Here is a 17479-nt window from a genome sequence, read left to right on the forward strand (position 1 = left end):
GGGTAACCGCCTTGAATGTGTTCAAGGATCCACCCGAGTCCCAGCGCCCTGTTGTAAGAACAGCAACTCTAGTCAGTGCCTTATGTTATATTATATGTAATATTGAACTGAGAAAACAGGGACATTGCTGCAACGTGTGGGGCAAGAAACACGGCCAGTCGGACAGAAATCCAAGTTTCAGTCATCTCTCATTGCAAAGAAACAGAGTTTTATGAACAGCGAAGGCCAGCATCCAGAATGATTGCCTGCAACCCCAAAAGCATTTGTCCCGCAGACTGCATGGGTGTATTCCAAGAACTGGATACCAAACTCACAAAGACACGCATGAGCCAACACAAGTTCTCTAGCTTCTCGGTTTGCTTCCGGGTTGTGCAATTGTTTGTGACATCATCCCAATGTAGAGTTAATGGTCCAACAGGAGGAGACTGCCCATGGTTCCAAAGGCCCATTGCAAGAGTCTCCCTGCATTAAATAGAAGCACACGACTAGTTACGAAGCAGAATGGGACCTTCCACATTTCTTTCCCACCTCGTAGCTGGCAGGATTATCTCACAGTGGGCCTGCGGATCCTGCTTACCTGAGCCCAGATGACAAGGGAGGGTGGTGCCCACCTGGTTCTCCTCCTGGTGCCAGAGGGGGGAAAATAGCTTGGGAGTCGTCCCTGCTTCCACCAGATCCAGCACCAGGTCATCCAGCACCAGGTCATCCAGCAGCACCAGGTCATCCAGCACCAGGTCATCCAGCAGCACCAGGTCATCCAGCACCAGGTCATCCCTCAGCACCAGGTCATCCAGCACCAGGTCATCCCTCAGCACCAGGTCATCCCTCAGCACGTCATCCCTCAGCACCACGTCATCCCTCAGCACCACGTCATCCCTCAGCACCAGGTCATCCCTCAGCACGTCATCCCTCAGCACCACGTCATCCCTCAGCACCACGTCATCCCTCAGCACCACGTCATCCCTCAGCACCAGGTCATCCCTCAGCACGTCATCCCTCAGCACCACGTCATCCCTCAGCACCAGATCATCCCTCAGCACCAGGTCATCCCTCAGCACCAGGTCATCTAGCACCAGATCATCCAGCACCAGATCATCCAGCAGCACGTCATCCCTCAGCACCACATCATCCCTCAGCACCACGTCATCCCTCAGCACCACGTCATCCCTCAGCACCAGGTCATCCCTCAGCACCACGTCATCCCTCAGCACCACGTCATCCCTCAGCACCACGTCATCCCTCAGCACCAGGTCATCCCTCAGCACCACGTCATCCCTCAGCACCAGGTCATCCCTCAGCACGTCATCCCTCAGCACCACGTCATCCCTCAGCACCAGGTCATCCCTCAGCACGTCATCCCTCAGCACCACGTCATCCCTCAGCACCAGATCATCCAGCACCAGGTCATCCCTCAGCACCACGTCATCCCTCAGCACCACGTCATCCCTCAGCACGTCATCCCTCAGCACCACGTCATCCCTCAGCACCAGGTCATCCCTCAGCACCACGTCATCCCTCAGCACCAGGTCATCCCTCAGCACCACGTCATCCCTCAGCACCACGTCATCCCTCAGCACCACGTCATCCCTCAGCACATCATCCCTCAGCACCACGTCATCCAGCACCAGGTCATCCCTCAGCACCAGGTCATCCCTCAGCACCACGTCATCCCTCAGCACGTCATCCCTCAGCACGTCATCCCTCAGCACCACGTCATCCCTCAGCACCACGTCATCCCTCTACTACTAATACTAATGACCTCCTAAAGCATCAGATAAAGGACTCATCTCTGTACTGGTCTTGTTAGACCTTAGTGCTGATAAAGGACTCATCTCTGTATTGGTATTATTAGACCTTAGTGCTACGTTCGACACCATTGATCATGACATCCTATTACAGAGACTGGATCAGTCGATTGGTATTTCAGGTACCGCACTAAGTTGGTTTAAATCCTATTTATCAGATCGATCTCAATTTGTATTTGTAAACGATGAAGCCTCAATGACCACCAACGTTAATCACGGAGTTCCACAAGGTTCTGTGCTTGGACCAATTTTATTTACCTTTATATATGCTTCCTTTGGGCAATATTATCAGGAAACACTGCATAAACTTTCATTGCTATGCAGATGATACTCAATTATATCTATCGATCAAACCAGAGGAGACCAACCAGCTCGCTAAAATTCAAGAATGTCTTAAAGACATAAAAACATGGATGACCTGCAACTTCCTGATGTTAAACTCAGACAAAACTGAAGTTATTTTACTGGCCCTGAACACCTCAGAGATCAATTATCTGGTGATGTGGTTTCTGTAGATGACATTGCCCTGGCATCCAACACCACTGTAAAGAATCTCGGCGTTATCTTTGACCGAGACTTGTCCTTTAACTCCCACGTTAAGCAAATCTCAAGGATTGCATTTTTTCATCTACGTAACATTTAAAAAAATCAGACACATCTTGTCCCAAAAAGATGCAGAAAAGCTGGTTCACGCGTTTGTTACTTCCAGACTAGATTACTGCAACTCCTTATTATCAGGCTGCTCTAATAAGTCTCTTCAGTCCCTCCAGTTGATCCAGAATGCTGCAGCTCGTGTACTCACAAAAACTAAGAAAAGAGATCACATGACTCCTGTATTAGCTGCTCTGCACTGGCTCCCTGTAAAATCAAGAATCACATTTAAAATTCTTCTCCTCACCTACAAAGCCTTGATTGGTGATGCACCATCATATCTTAAGGAGCTTGTAGTACCATATTGCCCCACTAGAGAGCTGCGCTCACATTACATTACATTACATGTCATTTAGCTGACGCTTTTATCCAAAGCGACTTACAATAAGTGCATTAAACCATGAGTCCAAACTCAGAACAACAAGAATCAAGCAAGTACAATTTCTTCAATAAAGTCAAACTACAAAGTACTATCCGTAAGTGCCATTTAAGTGCTACTGAAGTGCTATCGGTAAGGGACATTTAAGTGCTACTACGGCATTTAAATGCTACCTATTCAAGGTATAGTCGAAAGAGATGTGTTTTTAGTTTGCGCCGGAAGATGTAGAGACTTTCTGCTGTCCTGATGTCAATGGGGAGCTCGTTCCACCAATGAGGAGCCAGCACAGCAAACAGTCGTGATTTAGCTTGAAGTGAAGGAGCTACAAGCAGATTGGCAGAAGCCGAGCGAAGTGAACAGGCTGGGGTGTACGGTTTGACCATGTCCTGGATGTAGACCGGACCCGATCTGTTCGCAGCACGGTACGCAAGTACCAATGTTTTGAAGCGGATGCGGGCGGCCACCGGTAACCAGTGAAGGTCGCGGAGGAGCGGAGTAGTGTGGGTAAATTTCGGTCGGTTGAAGACCAGTCGAGCAGCTGCATTCTGGATGAGCTGTAGAGGTCGAATGGCATTAGCAGGAAGACCTGCCAAGAGGGAGTTGCAATAGTCCAGCCGTGAGATGACCAGAGCCTGGACCAGAACCTGTGCCGCCTTCTGAGTGAGAAGGGGTCGGATTCTCCTGATGTTGTACAGCATGTACCTACAGGAGCGTGTTATTGCGGCAATGTTGGCAGTCAGGGAGAGTTGACTGTCGAGCGTCACTCCGAGGTTCCTGGCAGTCGGAGTCGGAACCAGCACTGAGTTGTTGAAGTTAATAGATAGGTCGTGGGTGGGAGAGCCTTTTCCTGGAAGGAGGAGAAGTTCAGTCTTGTCCGGGTTAATTTTCAGGTGGTGTGCGGACATCCACTGAGAGATGTCGGTCAGACAGGCAGAGATTCGTGCTGCTACCCGTGCTTCAGATTGGGGAAACGAGAGGATCAGTTGGGTGTCGTCAGCATAGCTGTGGTAGGAGAAGCCATGCGAGCGAATGACAGAGCCAAGAGAGTTGGTGTACAGAGAGAAGAGAAGAGGACCAAGGACTGAACCTTGAGGGACCCCGGTAGTCAGAGGACAAGGCTCAGACACAGATCCTCTCCAGGTTACCCGGTAAGAGCGGTCGGTGAGATAGGATGAGAAGAGTGAGAGCGCGGTGCCTGAGATACCCAGGTCCTGGAGGGAGGACAAGAGGATCTGGTGGTTCACTGTGTCAAAGGCAGCGGAAAGGTCTAGAAGGATGAGGACAGAGGAGAGAGAGGCTGCTCTAGCAGTGTGAAGCTGCTCAGAGACAGCAAGGAGGGCAGTCTCTGTTGAGTGGCCTGTCTTGAATCCAGACTGGTGGGGGTCTAGAAGGTTGTTACAGTGAAGAAAGGAGGAGACTTGGTTAAAGATAGCTCGCTCTAGAGTTTTGGAGAGGAAGGGAAGGAGAGAGACAGGTCTGTAGTTGTTGACTTCAGATGGGTCGAGAGTGGGTTTCTTCAGGAGAGGGTTGACTCTTGCCTCCTTCAGAGAGTTAGGGAAACAGCCGGTTGAGAGGGAGGTGTTAATAAGATGGGTGAGAAAGGGAAGAAGGTCAGGAGCAATAGACTGGAGAAGGTGAGAAGGGATGGGGTCAAGGGGGCAGGTGGTTGGGCGGGCAGAGGTTACTAAGGTAAGAACTTGATTGGGAGACAGGGGGATAAAAGAGGAAAACAAGGGGGAAGAAGGTGAAGTTACTGGAGGTGTAGTTGAGGAAGATGGATTAGTAAATGAAGAGCGTATGTCGTCTATCTTTTTTGTAAAGTAGTCAACAAAGTGGCTTGGTAGAAGGGTGGAGGGAGGGGGGGGAACAGGGGGGTCAAGGAGGTTGGAAAAAATTGAGAAGAGCTTTTTAGGGTTAGATAAAGAGGATTCGATTCTGGATTGATAGAACAAACTTTTGGCTGCAGTGATGGACGCAGAGAAGGAGGAGAGAAGAGATTGATAGGCAAGCAGGTCACTGGCGTGTTTGGATTTTCGCCATTTCCTTTCCGCTGCTCGCATTGTGGCTCTCTCGGCGCGCACCGGTTCGGACAGCCACGGAGCCGGAGAGGACTTGAGGACCTTTCGAGTCGTAAGAGGACAGAGAGAATCAAGAGAGGACGACAGCGTAGAGAGAAGAGTGTCAGTGGCGAAGTTAGGCTGCATAAGTGCGAAGGAATCGGTTGAGGGGAGGGCTGACAGAACAGAGGAGGCCAGAGAGGAGGGTGAGAGGGTACGGATGTTGCGACGGACAGGTGCAGAGTCCGTTGTGGGAGGGTTGTCAGTTCCAAAGAGTGGGAGAGAGTAAGAGATGAAGAAATGGTCAGAAACATGAAGTGGAGTTACAGTGAGGTTTGCTGTAGAGCAGTTTCTGGTGAAAATATAGTCAAGGTGGTTGCCAGCTTTGTGAGTAGGAGGGGAAGGACTGAGAGAGAGAGCAAAGGAAGACAGTAAGAGTAGCAGGTCACATGATTTCTCAGTCTGGATGTTAAAGTCACCCAGAAGGATGAGCGGGGGTCCATTTTCTGGGAAGTTTGAAAGGAGGACGTCTAGTTCTTCCAAGAAGTCTCCAAAGGAACCAGGAGGACGGTAGAGAACGACAATGGTTAGATGAACCGGATGAGTAACCGTCACTGCATGAAACTCAAAAGACAGTGGGGTAAATGGAAGCGGGTAGAGAGCAAAACTCCATTTGGGTGAGATGAGTAGACCTGTGCCACCACCCCGACCAGAGGGTCTGGGTGTGTGGCTGAAGGAGAAGGCCGAGGAGAGAGCAGCAGGGGTTGATGTGTTGTCTGGTGTAATCCAGGTCTCAGTGAGAGCAAGGAAGTCCAGTGATTGCTTGATAGCGAAACCAGAGATGAAGTCCGCCTTGCGGTTAGCTGACTGGCAGTTCCAGAGGCCCCCAGTGACGAGGCGCTGGGTCTGTGTAGAGCGGGTGGGATAAATAAGAGAGGAAGGATTTTGGTGCATGTGTGACCGAGTCCGCGGTCTATAGTATCTACGAGCAGATGTGCACACAGGTATGAGGAGAAAACACATTATCACAGGGAAATGTTTATACTCAGCCACCACCGAAGACTCCAACGAAAGACTCCTAGGTCTTTATCCTCCGAGTCTTCATGCGAGGAGTCTTCCTTGACGCTTCAGCTGACGCTACAAGCCCCAACCTGGTTATACACCCGAGTTGGCGGTAATTGGTTACAGCTCACTAAATGCGGGGCTACTTGTGGTTCCTAGAGTCCTAAAAAGTCGGATGGGAGCAAGAGCCTTCAGTTATCAAGCTCCTCTTTTATGGAACCAGCTTCCACTTTCAGTCCGGGAGGCAGACAGTCACCTCATTCAAGAACAGACTTAAGACTTTCCTCTTTAATAGTGCTTATAGTTAGGGCTGAATCAGGTTTGCCCTGGTCCAGCCCCTTGATATGCTGCTATAGGCTTATAGGCTGCTGGGGGATGTTTTAGGATACACTGAGCACCTCTCTCCTCTTCTCTCTCTCCTTATGGATGAATTTACATCTCTCCATTGCACCTTATTAACTCTGCTTCCTCCCCGGAGTCGTTGTGACTTCACGTCTCATAGGGTCCATTGGACCTGGAGGTGTCTGATGATGGTGAACCGGCCTCCCATTGGCCCTGCTGATGCCCCCCCCCCCTCCTCTCTACCTCCTTCTGTTTCATGGATTGGAGTTCCATTCATACATTGTCATATTCATGTAATGTGTTTATGTAACTCTGTAACTCTGTTCATCTGGTCACATGACATCTATTCATCTGTCCATCCGGGGAGAGGGATCCTCCTCTGTTGCTCTCCTGAAGGTTTCTTCCCTTTTTTCCCTGTAAAAGGTTATTTTTGGGGAGTTGTTCCTGATCCGGTGTGAGGTCAAAGGTCAGGGATGTCGTATGTGTACAGATTGTAAAGCCCTCTGAGGCAAATTTGTAATTTGTGATATTGGGCCATACAAAATAAACTGAATTGAATTGAATTGAATGACCAGCACGAATGCCAGGGATTACTACATATTCTCAAATAAAACAGAATACTCGGTTAATAAGCACAAACAAATACATGAAGGCAGCAAGCTCAGCAAGGCCAGTCGTAAAACAATATGGAGCGGTGGGATTGCATGTATTAAAATGGCCCTTGATTTTAGATGGAGCTAAACCGGGACTGTGGATTCTGCACTTTTAACAGGGGTTTTAATTTCAGCTCCATAACTTCTTATCTTCTACGCCCACAGCACCCTGCAGAAGCTCCTGGGTGCTCGGCTGACTTGCCAGTCCCTCTGGCCATAACTTGGACACCACAGGTATGCAAAAGCGCTATGATACGCATTTCATTCAACAGCATCTTGGTCGGCCATGATCACGGTCCCCATTACAGAAGAATGTTCTGCTGTATTAGCATCTTGTTCGGTTCCATCTTGCTTCCTCTCTGCTCCACTGCAGAAGTGGGTTGGACACAATGACATTAGGGCGTTTCAGTCTTGAAAATTAATTATAAGTAAATAAACACCTTAAATGTATATGAGCGGAGACGAATCACAGACTCAGAAGTCAACACTGCCATGTTTAATATTCAACTGTTCAGCAGTTGTTTACTAAATTGCTGTTAAACACTCGGAGCAGATACATTTTTTATTCTCAATTCTTTTTTGCGCTGGTGATTTGAGGGCGTAGCAAAACATTAGCAACCCAACTACACAGCCACGTTCAGGCACCCGAGAGGTCAAAGTTATGGAGAAAAACATCCATGTACACCAGCATTCATAGACTATATGAGAAGTGGACGTTGTCATGGTGACGTTGGTTTGTGGACAGTTATGAAGCCTCGAGTTGGCCATTTCTCTGTCACCATGTTGCTTTTTTTCTTAACGGGAGTTACCGTATTTAGAATGTGGAGCAGTGACGCAGCAACCTGTCAATCACAGTAGGCCCGCCCTAAAGCGCCCCCTGCTTTATGGTCTGTTTGACTCTAAATGGCCATAATTTACTAACATCAAGCTGTATTGAAGAAGACTTGAAATGAGAGATTGAGCTGAACAATGAAGGTCAGAGGTCACTAGTGTTTAGAGGGTCTTTACCCCCCCCTCAGTATAAATTATACCTTTGCACCATTGCCATAAACCATAACTGTAATTTGTCTTAATTATCCTTTCATGTTGTATGTTTCATGTCAGTAAATACCAAAACCCATTTCAATCATCATCCCATAGTGTGTTTGTGAAAGGTCGCGGTTGATAGATATCTAATAGACATTTCAAGGCCACACATTCCCGGCTGCCGCGTCTCCAGATTATTATTATTATTATCTTATTTGTCAAATATATTTGGCATTTTTTATATTTCTTTTTCTCTGAGCTGCACATGTGGACCTTTTTTTTAATGTTTTGTCTCGTGGTGTTTTTGAGGCTCAAACTGCAATTTAAGGGGCTCCACAAATCCACTTGACTCATCCGCGCTACCCGTTGCTTAATTTGACCAAACGCTCGTCCACCTGCCGCATGAAGACGCATGAAGACGCATGAAGACGCATGAAGACGCATGAAGACGCATGAATATATTAAGACGTTTCCCTCCGCTCACATCGAGTCCGCTGTAATTGGCATGAAAACTGTTTTCATGTAAAACCAGCTGTGGGCTCTTTGTGTCTCTTTGCCTCCTCGTTATTGTTGTTTGCCGTCGTGCTTCTTTCACTCCGGCTCGGCTTTTCATCTCTGTCACTGCACACACACACACACACACACACACACACACACACACACACACACACACACACACACACAGAGAGAGTGTGTGTCACTTTGTCCATCATAAAAAGTGCTGCTACGTATCTGAGCAATAGACTGCACCACTCTGCCTAGTGTTTCACATATGTAACAGAAGGTGTGTGTGTGTGTGTGTGTGTGTGTGTGTGTGTGTGTGTGTGTGTGTGTGTGTGTGTGTGTGTGTGTGTGTGTGTGTGTGTGTGTGTGTGTGTGTGTGTGTGTGTGTGTGTGTGTGTGTGTGTGTGTGTGTGTGTGTGTGTGGTTGAGCTGATTCATGGCAGGCGTACAGTGAGGACCAGCTTAGAACAGCGCTACCGTATGGAGCCTGTCTGCATGCTGGGCCGTTGATGGATCTCTCCACACCGTGTGTGTGTTGAGAAGAAGGGGGAGGGGCCTGTCTGTCGGTGGACCTGACATGTTCATTTGAATGAGTAATTATTGCCTGCTCTGTTGCAGGGCCAAGACATGCCACTCTGTGCATTTGTGTGGAACTAGAATGGAAAGAGAGATAAACATGTGTGTTCTTTGTGGTATACAAAGGTGTTTTTTAACAACTTAAAACTGCATGAATTAAGAAATCAAGGAGGTTCCAGTGTGACAAAAAGGACATGCACAGCATTGACTAAAATATATATAGCTTTTATTGATTTACCTTACATTACCAATTGAGTAATTCAAATTCCCACGATCATGTTTTGTGGAACGGGGATCGATCAGGGTACCTTGTGGAACGGGGATCGATCAGGGTACCTTGTGGAACGGGGATCGATCCGGGTACCTTGTGGAACGGGGATCGATCAGGGTACCTTGTGGAACGGGGATCGATCAGGGTACCTTGTGGAACGGGGATCGATCCGGGTACCTTGTGGAACGGGGATCGATCCGGGTACCTTGTGAAACGGGGATCGATCCGGGTACCTTGTGGAACGGGGATCCATCAGGGTACCTTGTGGAACGGGGATCCATCAGGGTACCTTGTGGAACGGGGATCCATCAGGGTACCTTGTGAAACGGGGATCCATCAGGGTACCTTGTGGAACGGGGATCCATCAGGGTACCTTGTGAAACGGGGATCCATCAGGGTACCTTGTGGAACGGGGATCCATCAGGGTACCTTGTGGAACGGGGATCCATCAGGGTACCTTGTGGAACGGGGATCGATCCGGGTACCTTGTGGAACGGGGATCGATCCGGGTACCTTGTGGAACGGGGATCGATCCGGGTACCTTGTGGAACGGGGATCGATCAGGGTACCTTGTGGAACGGGGATCGATCAGGGTACCTTGTGGTTGAGGGACAACAGCCCAGGGCCATGATGAATCATTCTTAAATACCTGTCTTTGGTTTAGTTGTAGTTCTTCAGCAGCGATGCTGCCTCAGTGGACACTTCCTACGTACACATGGAAGAGCTCCCTAGACAACTGAAACATAGGTCATCGGGCTAGAACTAAGGTGTGTGTGTGTGTGTGTCGTGGCTGAACGTGACACCGATGGCGTACCGCTCGGCTTCTCATCATGCAGCTAGGTGCTAACGGTGCTAGCCCTGCTGCGTGCTAGGCTTTAGCGACAGCCCCTCTGGTGTTTTCCTGCTCAGGTATATCATAGAAAATGGTTGTTTGCTGTAATAATAATGCTCTAAATATCAAATGCAGCACCTTTTTAAAGGAGAATTATTTCAGCCTGCTGGCTTTATTAAAGCCAAATTGAGGTCAGCCAGAGATGTATAATAATAATAATAAATTGCTAAAGCAGACCGATTGAGATGGCCAAGGAGCAAATCTCAGTTCGGATTTAGTGCTTTTCATAATTTCATACTTTCTTCCTTTTTCTCACCGATCCAGCACAAATTCAATTACCAGCTCTTCTTCCTCTTCCCCCTCTTCTTCATGAACCGGGCTTAGCGTAGTTATCCTGAGCTGTAACCGTAATCATGCCACTGGCATTAATTGGGCTGTAATTGCCGGGGCTCTCAGCACCTGGACGATGCTTAATTGTGTGCACTGTGCTGGCACAATGACCCATAATTTTTGGTTCATTTTTTTCCACCTAATTCCTTTCCTCATTCCATCTGTATCGGCCTCAGACACCTCCTTCAGCCTTGTGTGTGTGTGTGTGTGTGTGTGTGTACTTAGATATCAAACATGAATTTGTCATTTTTAACAGAAAGAAAACAAAATGTTGAACCACTTCTTTAAAGTTTAATACACACCTTTCATATTGAACAGTATATTAAAATGAATCACTTTCTTTAGTACTTTACTACTTGAGTGGAGCCCCTCCACAATTCTGGAGTACTGCAAGTGACCGCTGTGCTTACTCTGGTCTGGTTTGTTAAGAGTACCCTGGACCAGCTCCACAACCAGTTCCTGCTGGTTCTGGAGTCCCTGGCCGAGTTCTGGGGCGCCCTGGACGAGATCGACAGCAAGACCTGGATTCTGGAGCCAGAGAAACCCAGCCGGTCCGACACCATGAGGCGGATCGCCATCGGTATGGAGAAAGACCTTCATAAGTCTAACCCGGTATCGCAGACCGCACAGTGGAACTCACGGGTCCATCATTAAATATCACGCATACAGAGCCGATCGATCCGTGTGACCCAACAAACAGAGTCCACACACACATCTTTGTTTGCAGGAACCAACGTATCCATCAAAGTGGAGGTGGACCCCAAACACCCCACGATGCTGCCGGAGTGCTGCCTGCTGGGAGCCGAGCATGGTGGGTAGGACCCCGGAGACGTGGCACCGCATGGAACTGATCATGTATCGGGCCCACGAGGTCTGTGGGTAAATGGTTCCTGAAAGGTTCTTCTAGGAGTCAGGAGACACACTGACCCCCCAGTGTTCATATTTACAGAGCACGTGACACATTGGAATTATTTTATTGTCTTAACTCTTGAGATGATTTCAGCATCAACACATCTTCAGCAAAATAAACAAACCTTTTTACGGCATTAGATTTAGAATAATGAATCCTTTTGGTGATATCTATGTATTTAATGTGAAAATGAACATGTACTTTAATGCTGATCACATATTTTACAAAACGCTCCTCAGACCCTGATTTAGGACACGTCTTATTATTTAACTTTATCAATATTTCGCAGTGACGTCAAACTCCTGATTAAATCCCACCCAAAATGTCAAATGTCCCTTTGATCAAAGAGAAACGGTGAGCAGCAGCGTGTCGTCCTGTGATTGGTTGAGCCGTCCTGCCCCTGAGGATCAGCCGATACCGAACGCCATCGTTCAGATGAGCCCGATGAAGAAGGAGCAGCGACGTCGTGTCAGGAGACTTGCTTCCCCAGAACGCCACGTTTTCATTCCCACCACGCCGGCCTTCGAGCTTCAGCTCTCTATTTGAGACGATTGTTGGCCATTGTTTCAGTCAACCCAAGGTCATGCGACTCCTAGCCTGTTGCCTAGCAATGCGACTCAAAAGATATTAAACGCATACACACCCCAGCCAGCCAGACAGAGGAGGCAGGCAGCGACCCTCAAATATGAGGGGTCGCGCAGAAATATTGCTTTTTGCATGTCGGAATAACAAATAGTGAAAGTGATGAGCACCGAGACGACGCTCACTGGAACGGAGGAGCGACGGCGCTCCGTCTCGCTGCATGTTCTAATAATGTATCTGCAGATGCTTGAATTCAAATTCAAGGCTTTTATTAGAAGCACCGTTTGCACCCAGCACCAAATAATTCCCTTTCTTGTGTTGCAGCGGTGGCGCCACTGAGGGACAAGCTGAACGCCAACATGCACCTGTGGTAAGCGCCCACTTCCTTCCAGATAACACACACACACACATTTTAAATGTTATATATATATATATATATACACACACACACACACACACACACACATACAAGAATAAAAAGTACACATTTCACCACGGCCTGCATGATACATCTGAAGAAACCCTCCACCAGTCTGAAGCAGCAGAGATGCTTTTTTAAATGTTATATATATATATATATACCAATGGTGAAAGTCTCCTAATCATCCCCCAGTGTCTCTGCAGGCTCATTTGCATGTGGTTAATTAGTGTGTGAAGGAGCTGTCTGTGGTCTGCTGGCAGGAACCCGGACTCCGGCGTCTTGCACAACCTCCGGGATGTTTTGGAGATCGAATTCCCGTCACCTGCCACCCACGAAAAATCTGTATGTGACACGGCTGCCCCCCTTTCCATTTCAAACAGCTCCCATCACGATTACCTCAAGGAGTGTGTGTGTGTGTGTGTGTGTACATCTCTAAGCATGCATACTCCTGTTGGAGCTGGGAGTTATAAGGGGGCGGACATACGCTGTTGCCTATCTTTCTGTCCATTTCCATATTTTACGTTCTCTCTCTGTGTTTAGTCTTTTTCCACGAGGTGGGCACAAATTCTCCTTTTAATTGGGTTGTTTACAGACAAGATCATTAGAATAACAAAGATGGCAGAATTCTATGCACTATCAAATCGCTTTAATCACGCAGAGCCATTTATCTCTTTTTATTTAAACACTCGTTCTTCTTCCTCTCCGTGGATGGGTGAGAAGGTCGTTGTGTTTATCCGCTGTCGCCGCGGTGATTAATGCCTCTGCTTCATTAACATTCAAAAAGTTGAGTTGACCAGATGTTGATTTATTTTTTTACCTGCCACCCTCTCTCTTAATGGATAGAAAACAACCGGGAGCTTCTCATTATGAACACATGCAAACGAGAGAAAGTTGGGCTAAGTGGTTACAGGGGACCTGCCCAAGTCTTAGAGTGTGTGTGTGTGTGTGTGTGTGTGTGTGTGTGTGTGTGTGTGTGTGTGTGTGTGTGTGTGTGTGTGTGTGTGTGTGTGTGTGTGTGTGTGTGTGTGTGTGTGTGTGTGTGTGTGTGTGTGTGTGTGTGTGTGTGTGTGTGTGTGTGTGTGTGTGTGTGTGTGTGTGTGTGTGTGTGTGTGTGTGTGTGTGTGTGTGTGTGTGTGTGTGTGTAGAGCTTCAGCATTGAGTGTGGGATCTGTTACTCCTATCGCCTTGAAGCTGCCATCCCGGATCAGGTGTGCAATGACCCCCGCTGTGGCCAGCCCTTCCACCAGGCCTGTCTGTACGAGGTATGGACGGACACACACACACACACACACACACCCACTGTAGTCCATGTGGTCTCTGTGCTCATCACTGAGTCGTCTCCTCTATTCAGCGAGCGTATCGACGCGTCTCTTTCACGCTGGGGAACAAAGCCCAGAGTGGCAGCAAGACGTTCTCGTTCCACACGAAAGCCTTTTAAATGCTTTTATGTGGGATGATCTTGAACACACCTTTCATAGAGTATGCAGCAGAAGTTGTACATTGAAACGAGTGCTCCGATCACTCGAGACTGACACATCAGATCCAAAGTAACGCTCCATGAAGTGCTCTTTTCTTCCTGTCCTCCAGTGGCTGCGAGCGCTCCCCTCCAGCCGGCAGAGCTTCAGCATTGTGTTCGGAGAGTGTCCTTACTGCAGCAAGGTGAGCCGTGAAGGCCTTCACGGGGCTCCTTCGTGTGATGAAAGAAGTGTGTGATACCAGAGAGGCATATTGAAATCCATTTAATGAGCAGAGTGAAACCGAGGATCCTCCTTCTGTTTCAGCCCATTACGGTAAAGATGGCGGCCCAGCAGGCCTGAGACGGGATTAGAAGAGTGCGCTTTGGCAAACCGCCAGCCCCAGGAAAAGGAAGACGGCCACCAAGACTAACCAGGAAGCCAGTCCGCCGCTCCACGGGGGACCGGCTCCCTGTTCCCGTTCACCAAAGCCGTAGTCCGCTCGCTGGGCCGGAGGGGTCAGGAAGCGGTGCTCCCACGCCGCTGACCTCTGGTTGTACTCATTGCGGGTCCTTTCGTCCCGTCTCCCTCTGTTGTGCGTTTGCTTTGTGAGTCGTTCCCGTCTCTCCGAGGTCGCGGAGAGGACGTCAGATTTCCCACCGCTCCATTTAGATTTCTGTCAGAGAAGTTATTGAATCGTTTGCTCTCTGAACTAAGACTAAGCTGAACATGTCTACTGTAATACTGTAATATATATATATTCCTTTGTAACCTTGAGAACTTGAGTCACAATATAAAGTCTGAAGCTTTTGCTAGACTAACAAAAACAAAAGGTACTTGTTTGTTTCCTTTTTTACCCTCAAAGCTAAAAGTTATTCACACAACCAATCCGACAGGAGCAGCTGGCTGCTTACTGGCTGCTCACTGGCTGCTCACTGGCTGCTTACTGGCTGCTCACTGGCTGCTCACTGGCTGCTCACTGGCTGCTCACTGGCTGCTTACTGGCTGCTTACTGGCTGCTCACTGGCTGCTCACTGGCTGCTCACTGGCTGCTTACTGGCTGCTCACACCTGTTTGGGTGGAGCTCTGGGGCCAATCGGAGGGCCTCTCAGATAGCATGCAGGGATGGGTTTGGGCCTGGCCGCCTCTTCCTCCTCCTCCTCCTCCTCACTCTCATCTTCTCCATAAGCCACTGCAGGTCTTGGCCTCAATGATCTGCTGACAGCAGGCACTCCGTCTTCCTTCTGTGAGCAGTCGGCAAAAAACATTTGATTATTGATTCATGAATGTTTGACTGGATTAACGATCAACGTACTCTGACGTAGGGACTCGTTGTTCAGGCTGTTTTCCTCGTACTATACTGAGTTATTGATATTGTGGGACCTTCTGATGTCATACACTCGCCTTTTCTAGACTTTCTTTCAACGGCGTGAACTGAGTAGAGCATGACGTCTTTATCTAGTCTGCATCAGTGACATCTATATCTAGTCTGCATCAGTGACGTCTTTATCTAGTCTGCATCAGTGACGTCTTTATCTAGTCTGCATCAGTGACGTCTATATCTAGTCTGCATCAGTGACACGTCTTTATCTAGTCTGCATCAGTGACGTCTTTATCTAGTCTGCATCAGTGACGTCTTTATCTAGTCTGCATCAGTGACACGTCTTTATCTAGTCTGCATCAGTGACACGTCTTTATCTAGTCTGCATCAGTGACGTCTATATCTAGTCTGCATCAGTGACGTCTTTATCTAGTCTGCATCAGTGACACGTCTATATCTAGTCTGCATCAGTGACGTCTTTATCTAGTCTGCATCAGTGACACGTCTTTATCTAGTCTGCATCAGTGACGTCTATATCTAGTCTGAATCAGTGACGTCTTTATCTAGTCTGCATCAGTGACGTCTTTATCTAGTCTGAATCAGTGACGTCTTTATCTAGTCTGCATCAGTGACGTCTTTATCTAGTCTGAATCAGTGACGTCTATATCTAGTCTGCATCAGTGACGTCTATATCTAGTCTGAATCAGTGACGTCTTTATCTAGTCTGCATCAGTGACGTCTTTATCTAGTCTGAATCAGTGACGTCTTTATCTAGTCTGAATCAGTGACGTCTTTATCTAGTCTGCATCAGTGACGTCTTTATCTAGTCTGAATCAGTGACGTCTTTATCTAGTCTGCATCAGTGACGTCTTTATCTAGTCTGCATCAGTGACGTCTATATCTAGTCTGCATCAGTGACGTCTATATCTAGTCTGCATCAGTGACGTCTTTATCTAGTCTGCATCAGTGACGTCTATCTAGTCTGAATCAGTGACGTCTATCTAGTCTGAATCAGTGACGTCTATCTAGTCTGCATCAGTGACGTCTTTAGGGCTTATTTTATATTCTATACTTTCTTTTTCAGACCGCTGTGGTACCATCAGACCCAGTAGCAGGAAGTCAGGCCAAGGATGGGAAGGGCACAAGGTGACATGCAGAATATGATAAGACTAGATAGACGTCACTGATTCAGACTAGATAGACGTCACTGATTCAGACTAGATATAGACGTTACTGATTCAGACTAGATATAGACGTCACTGATTCAGACTAGATATAGACGTCACTGATGCAGACTAGATAAAGACGTCACTGATTCAGACTAGATATAGACGTCACTGATTCAGACTAGATAAAGACGTCACTGATGCAGACTAGATAAAGACGTCACTGATGCAGACTAGATAGACGTCACTGATGCAGACTAGATATAGACGTCACTGATGCAGACTAGATAAAGACATCACTGATGCAGACTAGATAAAGACATCACTGATGCAGACTAGATAAAGACGTCACTGATGCAGACTAGATAAAGACGTGTCACTGATGCAGACTAGATAAAGACGTGTCACTGATTCAGACTAGATAAAGACGTCACTGATGCAGACTAGATAAAGACGTGTCACTGATGCAGACTAGATAAAGACATCACTGATGCAGACTAGATAAAGACGTCACTGATTCAGACTAGATATAGACGTCACTGATGCAGACTAGATAAAGACGTCACTGATGCAGACTAGATAAAGACGTGTCACTGATGCAGACTAGATAAAGACGTGTCACTGATGCAGACTAGATAAAGACGTCACTGATGCAGACTAGATATAGACGTCACTGATGCAGACTAGATAAAGACGTCACTGATGCAGACTAGATATAGACGTGTCACTGATGCAGACTAGATAAAGACGTGTCACTGATGCAGACTAGATATAGACGTCACTGATGCAGACTAGATAAAGACGTCACTGATGCAGACTAGATATAGACGTGTCACTGATGCAGACTAGATATAGACGTGTCACTGATGCAGACTAGATAAAGACGTGTCACTGATGCAGACTAGATAAAGACGTGTCACTGATGCAGACTAGATAAAGACGTCACTGATGCAGACTAGATATAGACGTCACTGATGCAGACTAGATAAAGACGTCACTGATGCAGACTAGATATAGACGTGTCACTGATGCAGACTAGATAAAGACGTGTCACTGATGCAGACTAGATATAGACGT

General features: G+C 47.6%; 2 protein-coding genes across 11 annotated transcripts in view; one reads left to right on the plus strand and one right to left on the minus strand.

Moving 5' to 3' along the window:
* Positions 1–14360, plus strand: part of fancl (FA complementation group L) — a 26982-nt gene extending 12622 nt beyond the window's left edge. The window contains exons 7-14 of one of the 3 annotated variants that reach the window (XM_034551388.1): positions 7115–7183; positions 10978–11128; positions 11276–11359; positions 12365–12410; positions 12722–12803; positions 13607–13723; positions 14049–14120; positions 14243–14360. In XM_034551388.1, coding sequence (XP_034407279.1) covers positions 7115–7183; positions 10978–11128; positions 11276–11359; positions 12365–12410; positions 12722–12803; positions 13607–13723; positions 14049–14120; positions 14243–14278 — 657 coding nt within the window. In that variant the 3' untranslated portion in view covers positions 14279–14360. Of the gene's footprint in view, positions 1–7114; positions 7184–10977; positions 11129–11275; positions 11360–12364; positions 12411–12721; positions 12804–13606; positions 13944–14048; positions 14195–14242 lie in introns of those variants that run through there. The other 2 variants (XM_034551387.1, XM_034551386.1) reach the window with 2 other exon arrangements.
* The window catches only part of vrk2 (VRK serine/threonine kinase 2), an 18389-nt gene continuing 15093 nt past the window's right edge, over positions 14184–17479 (minus strand). For 5 of the 8 annotated variants that reach the window (XM_034551377.1, XM_034551376.1, XM_034551379.1 and 2 more), the window contains exons 13-14: positions 14986–15159; positions 14259–14591 (exon numbers count right to left, since the gene is read on the minus strand). In XM_034551377.1, coding sequence (XP_034407268.1) covers positions 14286–14591; positions 14986–15159 — 480 coding nt within the window. In that variant the 3' untranslated portion in view covers positions 14259–14285. Of the gene's footprint in view, positions 14592–14961; positions 15160–17479 lie in introns of all 8 variants that reach the window. The other 3 variants (XM_034551382.1, XM_034551385.1, XM_034551383.1) reach the window with 3 other exon arrangements.

This window comes from Cyclopterus lumpus, chromosome 15 (assembly GCF_009769545.1).
Source record: "Cyclopterus lumpus isolate fCycLum1 chromosome 15, fCycLum1.pri, whole genome shotgun sequence".
Classification (NCBI taxonomy): Eukaryota; Metazoa; Chordata; class Actinopteri; order Perciformes; family Cyclopteridae; genus Cyclopterus; species Cyclopterus lumpus.